The sequence below is a fragment of the Chiloscyllium plagiosum genome, chromosome 31, assembly GCF_004010195.1.
Source record: "Chiloscyllium plagiosum isolate BGI_BamShark_2017 chromosome 31, ASM401019v2, whole genome shotgun sequence".
In the NCBI taxonomy this organism is placed as follows: domain Eukaryota; kingdom Metazoa; phylum Chordata; class Chondrichthyes; order Orectolobiformes; family Hemiscylliidae; genus Chiloscyllium; species Chiloscyllium plagiosum.
Window position 1 is genome coordinate 43,011,505 of NC_057740.1, and position 11,309 is coordinate 43,022,813.

The 11,309-nt window shown below is 43.0% G+C and overlaps 1 protein-coding gene across 4 annotated transcripts in view; it reads right to left on the reverse strand.

Moving 5' to 3' along the window:
* LOC122565502 (small conductance calcium-activated potassium channel protein 2-like) overlaps nt 1–506 on the reverse strand; it is a 101,293-nt gene extending 100,787 nt beyond the window's left edge. For all 4 annotated transcript variants that reach the window (XM_043721542.1, XM_043721541.1, XM_043721540.1 and 1 more), the window contains exon 1: nt 289–506. In XM_043721542.1, the coding sequence (XP_043577477.1) occupies nt 289–447 (159 nt within the window). In that variant the 5' untranslated portion in view covers nt 448–506. The remainder of the gene's footprint in view (nt 1–288) is intronic.
* Nucleotides 507–11,309: the final 10,803 nt, after the last annotated feature.

Consider the following 11,309-nt stretch of genomic DNA (forward strand, 5'->3'; position numbering starts at 1 on the left):
CTGTGTGTGTATCTCTGTCTGTGTGTATGTGTGTGTATCTCTGTTAGTGTGTGAGGATATCTGTGTGTGTGGATCTCTCTCTGTGTGGATCTGTATGTGTGTATCTGTGTGTGTATCTCTGTGTGTGGATATCTGTGTGTGTGTGGATCTGTGTGTGTGTGTGTGTGTGTGGATCTGTGTGTGTGGATCTGTCTGTGTGAGTGTGTGGATATCTGTCTGTGTGTGGATCTTTCTCTCTGTCTGTGTGTGTGGATCTGTGTGTGTCCGCCCCTCGCCGTCGCTGCTTACCTGGTAGTCTGCGGTCTGGCTCTGGTGGCTGTGCCAGCAGTGTTTGTGCACACATTGCTTCCTGTGCTGACAGTTGCAGTGATGCTGCTGCTGAACCTGCGCTCCGCTGCTCCGGGCCGGACCCCCTGCGCTCTGCTCTTCCGCAGCCTCCGGTTCCATGGCAGTGCCCGCTCCGCACTGCACCGCTCCCGGGACCTGCGCCACTCGCGGGCACCGCTCGGCCCTCCAGCCCAAGCTGCTAGTCTCATTGGTCGGCCCGACCAAAACAACCCGCATGACGTGCCCTTCCAGCAGCCCCCTCCTTCCCCCAAAAATTTAAAGGGGCCACTTCCAACCTCACACTCAACAGCCCATAATACCAATGGAGAGGTATTATTACGGAAGGTGGGGTGGTGTGGGGGAGAGAGACACAGATCCAATGTGATCCACAGTAAAATGTAATTCACTCGATCCAATCATGTGGTTGTGATCACAGATTTTCATTGATCAAGCCATGGAGGGTTTCAGAACTACCACCAATTTGGAAATGAATGGACTATCTCAATTATTGGGAGAAAGTGAACTGGGCGCAGTGTTTACTGGAGTCAGTTTTAAGGGTTAAAACTTTCGCACAGGAATGTCCTGGACTCCTCGCTGATGTTCAGCTGAATACTCATTGAGTAGTCCAGTCCATGAGTGAACTGGTCGCAGGTGATCTAGAAAAAGCCTTCAGTAGATCCTGAGCCAGCATCAGTGTGGTTTCTAAGAGTCAGCATTGAAGCCAGTCCAAACCCTATATTAAAATAAAATTAAAGAGGTTACATTTATATCGAGCCGTCAAATTGCATTCCAATTGGAAACACTCAGAGCTTAAACCAGTCTCGTAAAATAGTCAGGACACAGAATCATCCAGGACAGTTTATTTTTAATGATTATAATGCTTCAGTAGCTTCTATAGACCATCTCACAGCACTGAAAAGGCCATTCACCCCACAGTGTATATGCTGACTCACTGCAATAGCAACTCAGTTACCCCCTTTTCCCAACTCCTTTTCCCATTTGCACTGGCATCCTTTACATATGTTGGATAATGATCTAATGTTTCTTCAGAAGCTGGGATTGACCCTGTCTCCATCAGACTCCCAGGTTTCAGATCCATGTTACCCATTGCATTAAACACTTTTCCTCATGTTGCCTTTTGTCCTTTCACCAATCACCTTAAATCTGTGTCCCCTCAGTTCTTAATCCCTCCCAGTCCACTCTGTCCAGACCCTTCATAATTTTGAACATTTCAAGCGAATCTCCTCTAAACCTTCTCTATCTTTCCCACCTCACCCTCCAGTTACTGCCTTCACTTGTAGGACTTTGCAGCCTTGGAGGCTGTTCCACCCCTGTGCCTCGGAAAGAGCTATCCAATTGGATCTGCTTCCCACTCCTTTTCAAGAACCTTCAATTTTCTCCTTTTCATGTATTAATCCAAATCCCTTTGGAAAGGTCCTCATGAAACTATTTCCACTTCCCTTTAAGGGTAGAACATCCTATTTCATAATAATTCATTGTGTAAAATCATTCTTATTTTCCCTTTAGTTCATTTGGCTCCAATCTATGTCCTTCCAGCTCCCGACTCTGCTGCCATGAAATCTCCATTGGGTCTTTGAACATCTCTGTTAAGTCTCCTCTTAAGCTTCCCTGTTCCAAGGAGAATAAAAAAATTCTTTTCTAATGTCTTTACACAATGACAAAGAGACCATGGAGTGCAGGTGCACAGTTCCTTGAAGGTGGAGTCACAGGTAGACAGGGCAGTGAAATAGGCATTTGGCACCCTTGCCTTCATTGGTCAGTGCATTGAGTACAGGAGTTAGGATGTCATGCTTTAGAATAGAAAGAATCAGGGATTTGCAGCTGTACAGGACATTGGTGAAACCACTTTCAGAATACTGCGTTCAATCTGGTTTCCCTGTTGTAGGAAAGAGGTCATAAACTTCAAAGAGTTCAGTGAAGATTTACAAGGAGGTTGCCAGAACTGGAGGGTTTGAGGTCCATGGAGAGGCTACATAGGTAGGGGCTATTTTCCCTGGCGTGTTGAGGGGTGACCTTGTAGAGGTTTATAAAATCATGAGGGGTATGGATAGGTTGAATAGCCAAACTCTTTTCCCCAGGGTAGGGGAGTCCAAAAATAGAGGGCATAGGTTTAAGGTGACGGGGAAAGGTTTAAAAGGAACCTGACGGGTAACTTTTTCACACAGAGGGTGGTGCGTGTAAGGAATGAGCTGCCAGAGGAAGTGGTGCAGGCTGGTACAATTATAACATTTAAAGGGCATTTGGGTGAGTATATGAATAAGAAAGGTTTGGAGGACTATGAGCCAAGTGCTGGCAAATGGCAATAGATCAGTTTAGGATATCTTCTTGGCATGGACAGGTTGGACCAAAGGGTCTGTTTCCGTGCTGTACTACTCTTTGATTCTATGAAATCCCTCAGCCCAGGAACTATTCTAGAGCTTGCTCCACAACATCCTGCCGGAATTGAACACAAAAGTTCTGTTGGGGCCATTTCCTTTGAAAGGTTGTTATTGAGTCTGCTTTCACCACCCTTTCAGGCAACACATTCTGGTACACACCTTGGTGCCAACTTGATGTGGGATTAACCAGCTGAACACCTCAGTAGGGTCAACTCTTAATCTGCTCTGTCCCAAGGAGAATAAGTCCAATTCCTCTAATCTTGCCTTGTATCTGAGATCTTTAATTCCTGGTATCATTCGAGTTAATCTCCTTTGAACTCTCTCCAGGGCTTTAACAGGACTCTTTAAATAAGGTGCTCAGAACTGAATATAATACTCCAAATGTGGACTGACCAATGATTTGTAGAAGTGGAACATTGCTTCCTTGCATTTATACTCTATGCCTGTATTGAGAAACCCAAGGATACAATAAGCCTTCTTACTAACTTGGTCCCTCTGCTCCTGTACTCCCCTCAGAGTTGTACCATTGAGCCTGTGTGGTTTCTCCTTTTGTTTTCCAACCAAAATGCATAATCTCAATTTTTTCTGCATTGAAATCCATCTGCCAGGTGTCTGTCCATTAAGCCAACTCGCCAGTGTCTCTCTGAAGTCACTCAGCATCCTCCTCACATCCATTTTCTCCCTAGCTTAGTGTCATCTGTAAATTTAGAGATTTTGCCCTCCACACCCATCTCCAAATTGTTTATATTTGACAGTGAAATGCTGGAGTTTCAGAAACTCAAGACCTCACAGGTATCAGAAAATCAATCTGCAATGCGCAGCCTCACATAATCACGGCATCATCATGCTCCTCCAGCTGCAGATAAAACATAGAACATAGAACAGTACAGCACAGTACAGGCTCTTAGGCCCTTGATGTTGTGCTGGCCTTTTATCCTATCCTAAGATCAGACTCATCTACATACCCTTCATTGTACCAACTTCCATGTGCGTATCCAAGAGTCACTTAAATGTCCCTAATGTATCTAACTCTACTACCACTGCTGGCAGTGCATTCCATGCACCCACCATTCTCTGTGTAAAGAACCTACCTCTATGCCTCTCAATATCTTGTACGCCTCTATCAAGACACCTCTCATCCTCCTTTGCTCCAATGAAAAAAGCCCTAGCTCCCTCAACCTTTCTTCATAAGACATGTCCTCCAGTCCAGGCAGCGTCCTGGTAAATGTCCCCTGCACCGTCTCTAAAGCTTCCATGTCTTTCCAATAATGAGGCAACCAGAACTGAACACAATATTCCAAGTGTGGTCTAACCAGGCTCCATAGAGCTGCAGAATAACCTCACAGCTCTTACACTCAATTCCCTGCTAATTAATTCAACACACCATATGCTTTCTTAAACCCCATCAACCTGGGTGGCAACTTTGAGGAATCTATGGACATGGACCCCAAGATCCCTCTGTTCCTCCACACTGCCAAGAATCCTGCCTTTACCCCTGTATTCTGCATTCATATTCGACTTTCCAAAGTGAATTACTTCATGCTTTTCCATGTTGAACTCTATCTGCCACTTACCAGACCAGTTCTGCACTGTGTCAATGCCTCATTGCAACCTACAACAGCCCATCACACTATCCACAACTCCACCAACCTTCGTGTCATTGGCAAACTTACTAATCCACCCTTCCACTTCCTCATCCAAATAATTTATAAAAATCGTAAAGAGCAGAGGTCTCAGAACCGATCCCTGTGGTACACCACTGGTCACCAAGCTCCAGGCTGAATACTTTCCATCTACCACCACCCTCTGTCTTCTACGGGCCTGTCAAATCTGTATCCAAACAGCCAGATTTCCTGTATCCCATGCCTCCTTTCCCATTTACGGAGCTGTCCCCAACATTCACAGACACAGCCTGTTCAATTTAACAATGAGGAGGGATGAAACAGGGTTAGGATATTGAAGGATGCATGAGAGAAAGTGGGTCGGATGGTCTTGTAATCTTGTTATCTAAAGAAGAAAGGATCTTTAAGGGAACAGCTGTTGCTCTGCATCCTCTCTGAAATAAAAAGCTCTGGATTCAAATCCCACTCCACAGACTTGAGTCCAAAATCTGGACTATCTCAGTAGCAGCACTGAGAGAGTACTGCACTGCTAATGGTGTCATCTTTTGGATGAGACCTTCTCAGGAGATTGTAAAGGATTTGCACTTTCTACAGAAGAGCAGGTGAAAGCAGCCCAGTTCCCCAGTCAGCACCTGTCCCGAAACCAACATCTAGAACAGATGCTCTGATCATTGACCTCACTTCACAGGTCAGAGGGATACATCCAGCTGATTGATGAGCTAGTGAGCATACCTCTGTCTTTACGTATGTTTCTAATTTTCAGCCCATACCACTGACCGGCAACAATATGAAGAGGAGAACTGTCATCAACTGTTCCACCAACAGATGGAAACTAGGTCCTTTACTATCCCAGAGTTAAAGCTGCAAAAGAATTCAGAGGAGTTTTTGATCCCTAGGCCTGCAGTGTCAGTCCACAAGCATCAAACACTCCTCGACACTCAAACGACTAGCAATGGGAGAATCCTCAATTGCCTTTTGGATAACAAATGGGTATTGAAGGGTAAAGGAAGCAACACTGACAGAAAATATAAAGTGCAGGCCAAAGATGGACTGATGTCAGTTCTGTCATCTTTACCCAGTTGAAACCAATTCCAACCATAATGCTTTGCACTCCATTGGATACAACTGGGGAGGTTAACAGGGGAACCCAGATTGACAGTCACCTCAGGTATCCATACATTCTGTCAAGTGCTGAGCCCAATTACTCCAATTACACTGAACTCAGAGCTGATCACTGAGGGGCAAACCACCGTCACACAAGATGGATGGCTGCCAGACAGGGGTCATTTTGTTTCATTTCGGATTTAGCACAGAAACATATGAATGAATCAGCATTTGGCCCTTTGAGCACATTCTGTTGTTCAATAACATCATAGCTGATGTGCTTATGTTTCAAATTCCACCCTTCCGTCTATCCTTGATGGGGAATTCTGGCTGTAGACAACAGCAAAATGCCCGAGATTGAATCAATAGAAGAGGCAGAGAAATAAATTCAAATGAAATGGAAAGCTCTCCAGGCAACATCTTCACTGTCAGTTGAACAAGGATACAGAGTAGGTTGAAGCCATGAGTTTCATTCATGGGACATGAATGCAGTGATGAAGTAATTCCAGTGAGCAAAGTTAGTACAGTGCTCTGTTACTTCCCTGCTTCAATTCACTCTCCTACAGTCACACCATCAGACTACACTCCATCTGCTTTCCCTTGGAGGTAAACGCTCACCATTACAAAAACCCTTGTTTCTCCAAACCTCACAACTCACACACCACACACCATACAAATGATTCCATCACAGCAGGCATATGTTTTTCTGAACACTTCATGTGGATGTCACTCATCTGTTCAAATTGGTTTCTGTAGGAGAAGGTCAAACTATGCTATCATTTGCATCTCAGTTTCGATTCACTGTACCTTGCTGCTGTACCAATGTCACAGGGTAATGAGTTGTCGGGAGACATTCTGCTATTTGTTGCTTTAGTTTTCTCTGAAGAGTAATCACAACATGCTTGTCAAGAATGTACAAGGATCTTGAGGAAATGGTCCAGCAGGAGTCTGTTTTTACAGTAAATTTTGTTATCCTATTTAGAAATAATTTGCCTCTGAAATTTCAAGTCAGTAGATGTCATAGAATCATAGAATCTCTACAGTGCAGGAAGAGGACATTCAGCCCATCAAGTCTGCACTGACCTCTCTAAAAGCATCCACCCAGACCCAGTCCCCTACCTTATCCCTGTAACCCTGCAATTCCTGTACTAATCCACCCAACCTGCACATCCCTGGATACTCCAGATAATTTTGCATGGCCAATCCAACCTGGACACTATGGGATTATTTAGTATGGCCAATCCACCCAACCTGTACACCTTTGGACTGTCATCACCTGATTTCAAGAATCAGAGATTTTGGAAGCTTGCTGTGCACAGATTGGTTGCCACATTTCTAACATTACAACTAATTCTTTGGTTATAAAAGGCTTCAGGACAGTCTGAAGTTTTGAAATTTGCTACATAAATCTTTTGTTATAATTGGATAGAATTGAAATGGTCTACAATAGAGTTGTAGAGTCTTTCTCTTCTTTAATGCTGTTGTGATAACTGGTAATGCATGCTGTGAAAAATCAGTGATTCCAGGAATCAATGTTTCCAATGAATTTCAGTTGGTGAAAGGGTTTGGAAAGGTTGATATGTGTTTTGGGGGAAGGATTGGTGCTGGGGCGATGTAGGCTTGAACAGCAGAGTTTGGGATGAATCAGGTATCCCAATTTGGCTAATTCCATTCTCCAGCACAGAGTGACACAGCATAAACTAGAAATTGAATCTCTTTTGTGTGTCGCCCTGGTAACTCCTAAATTCACATCCTGTAAACAGGAAATTGATAATTCTCACACTTTTCTGCCCTTTTTGCAATTTAAAAAATGAGGCCGCTTTTAATGAAAATTGAGGAAGAAACAATTTATTTCTCTGAAAGTCTGCATTTGGTGTGTGTGTGCTTTGGCAGTAATTGCAGCATTTACAGAATGGGTTCAGATCGCAATAACCAGCCCTAGTTTTATATCATTAAACCTTCCTGTACATGTAAACATTTCAGCAACTATAGACTCTTAGCAAAACCAAACTCCTACCTTTTAAGCACAGTAAATTAGTGGCTGTGTTAAAAGACTGGGAACCCAGAAAATGTGAGTTTAAATCCTTCAATGGTGATTTGAGAACTTGTACACAGCTTGGAAAAGACATGGAAGTTAAATTTATAAAAACTGGTCTTTAGGGAAGAAACATGCTGTGTTACCCAGTCACGGCTTATATGTGACTCCAGGCTCATACATTATTTCTTTTAATTCATTCTTAGGATGTGGGCTTTTCTGACAAGCCCAGTGTGTTTGTCTATTCCTTGTAGCTCTGATATAATGGGATGCTCGCTGGGCCAATTCAATGGACAGTCAAGAGTCAAAATCAATGATGAACAGTTTCTTGCTCAGCTGCTGCCTGTAGGAGTCTTTTGTAAGTCAACGAGGGACAGCCACGACCTTGTTGGTTATATTTTGCAAAATTCTGTCTGTCAAGGAAGTGAACAATAATAATTAATATTTATAAAGCACCTTCACCTTTGTAAAAATATTCCACTTCAAACAAATTTTGACACTGAGACACACAATCAGGTATAGAGGCAGGTGATCAAAGGTTTGCTTAAAGAGGAAGGTTTTAAGGAGCATCTCAAAAGAGAGACAATGAGAGCCAGAGAGGTTTAGAGAAGGAATTCGAGATCACAGGGCCCAGGCAGTTAAAGACATGGCCACCAGTAGTGAACGGAAGGAAATGGGGCATGTTCAAGGCCAGAAGAGGAAGATCAGACAGAGATCCTTGAGGTTGTCAGGGATGGGGGAGATGAGAGAGATAGGGAGGGAGGAGATTATGGAGCAACTTTGAAGGAGGAAACAGAATTTTAAAATCGAGATGCTGCTGGATGACTGCGAATGTACAGCACTAGCTACAAAGAGTGATAGATAGATATATCATCCTCAACCAGGTAAATCTACATGTGACTCACATTCCCTGAGGAAAAGGAATTGTTTAAGAGAAGATACATCATCTCTATCTTCTGAGAGTAACTAGGAACTCGAACATTTCCTTCTTAAATCTGCCCACCTCTTTACCTTCCACTCCTCTTCTTCCATGATTCTCTTTCAAATCAGTTTCTTTGACCAAACTTTTAATAGTATAAAGGTCTACAGCGTATGAGAGTCCGGTTTCCTTGCAAATAAATAACTGTCAGCCTGGTGACACTCACTATCTCTGGAGTTATACTCCCCACCCAGGGCTCTAGCCTGTTACGTAAAAGTTTTCTCTTTAAGATTTGTGTATTGTGATCAGCCTATAGCAGGTGCTGTGCCCTGTGTAACAGTAGCTTGATTTTGTTAATAATTTGTATTGATGTTGGCATAAACAGTGTTTATTAAATTTGTCTTTGTGTCAGAATGTCAATAGACAGATCCTTCTGAGAGGAGATTCTCCATGCTGTTTCACAGTCAGAGTAGATTACAGCACCTCACCTGACTAGTAATGTCGTCATGACAGAAACCTAGCGAGGTGACAAAAGCAATAGGATAAGACAGAAAAATGGAATTTCTGAAACAGAAACCATTCAGAGAAACATAGAATGATACAATACAGAAGGAGGTTATTCAGCCCAACAGTCCTGTCCAGTTCTTTGGAAAGCTCTCCAAAATTCCTATTACCCACCCTTTCCCTATAGCATTATAAATATCTCCCCTTCAAGATGGTTTTTCTGGAATCACCTGTGCAGAGAGTGGACTCCAGCTAATGAAAAACAGCCTGTACTGTAATGTTGGAAACTCTGCTGCCAATATTTACATGGAAAGACTTCCCTGCTCTTCTTAAAACAGTGCCATGGAATCCTTTGTGGCCACTTGAGAGAGAAAACCACACTCCAGTTTAATGACTCACCTGGAAAACAGGAACTTCGGAAAATGTAGCTCTCCCTCAGTGCTGTGCTGGGAGGATTTGTCTGATTGTTGTTGACAGTTTCGTGGAATAGGGTTCAAACCCCCAAGACCTATTCTGTTAGTTTTATGAATGAGAAATGAATCAGATTTCATTAAGAGATTTGTAATCATGCCCATTTATCTAAAATGAATGTGTTTGACACAATGCTTGAAACACACACACAAAAAAAATTAGATTCAAATAAAGGTGCTTTCAATGGAATGGGATGAAGACAGTCCAGAACACATTGGACAAATCTGTTAATGAGTAAAATGAAAATTAGTGGGAGATGGTAGCAGAGTGATAATGTCACAGATCCAACTATCCAGGGAGAAAGTGAGGTCTGCAGATGCTGGAGATCAGAGCTGAAAATATGTTGCTGGAAAAGCGCAGCAGGTCAGGCAGCATCCAGGGAACAGGAGAATCGACGTTTCGGGCATAAGCCTGAAGAAGGGCTTATGCCCGAAACGTCGATTCTCCTGTTCCCTGGATGCTGCCTGACCTGCTGCGCTTTTCCAGCAACACATTTTCAGCAACTATCCAGGGATCCAGGCTAATGCTTTGGGGACAATGTTTCAAATCCCAATGTGGTGGTTGGTGGAATTAAAAACTAATCCCAGTAATGGTTACTATGACAGCTATTACAAATTGCTCTAAACACCAATGTCCTTTAAGGAAGGAAATCTGCTGCCTTTACCTGGTCTGACCTACAAGTGACTCCAGACCCACAGCAATGTGACTGAATCTTAACTACTCTCTGAAATGGGCAAGTGAGCCATTCAGCTCAAATCACATCTAGGGATGGGCAACAAGCCAAGATGGAGGACGAGAAAAATTTCTGGGTGTAACAGCTGCTCCTTTATTGAGGTATTTTAGGTTCTGGAGGTGATTTCCTCGAATTCCAGGAGCAGCAATTATTGTTTTATATGCTGTTGCATTGTTTTGGAACTTTGGAAAAAAAAGTCAAAACAACAGCAGTTTTAAAAGGGAGAAGAACAAACAAATGAAGCACATAGTGAGATCAGTGCAGGAGAGAGAGAGAGAGAAAGAAACTGACACAGCAGTGATCCTGCACAGTTACTGCCTTTGCTGTTTCAATTCATGTATCGCTGGACATCAGAGTGCATCTGGGAAAATTAACAAACAGTGAAATTCACAACTGATCTTGGAGGAACTGTTTGGGTGAAATTCACAGCACAGAAGCAGATAAGTGTATTGTTTTTAAATGTGACCTGTAGAAAGTCTGCAGTAGTGAGTAGTGTGGGTTCTTTCTTGATTATATGTTTTTTGAGATACATCTCTCGATTAAACTTAAAATATAAGCCATAACTATTAATTTAACCTGGGGCTGTGTTTAGTAGTGGAATAAGACAGTGTTATTTTCTGGGTCTGTAGATTGTGAAGGAGCAAAGATGGCCTTTAGTAGAGTGATATGCACTTCTTGTCAGATGTGGGAATTTAAAGAGAGTTTAAGGGTAACTGCGGATTATATCTGCAATAAATGCTGTTGGTTGTGAATCTTATCAGATCAAATGGATCGGTTAGAATGACAGTTAGAAGCAATGAGGAATTTGCAACAGCAACAGTATGTGATGGATGACAGTTATAGGAAGGGGGGAAAGTCTCAGATACAGTCACATAGATGGGGTAACACCAGGAAAGGTAAGACAGGTAGGCAGCTAGTGCAGGAGCCTTCTGTGGCTATACCCATTTCAAACAAGTATGCTGTTTTGGAAAATGTAGGAGGTGATGGATTCTCAGGGGAACGTAGCACGAACAGCTAAGTTTCTGGTATTGAGACTGCACTCTAATGCAACGAGGGATACATCGGGTTCCAAGAGATCAATTGTGTTAGGGGACTCTCTAGTCAGAGGCACAGACAGACGTTTCTGTGGCCAGCAGCGAAAAATTAGAATGGTGTGTTGCTTTCTTCGTGCCAGGATCAAGGATGTCTCAGACAG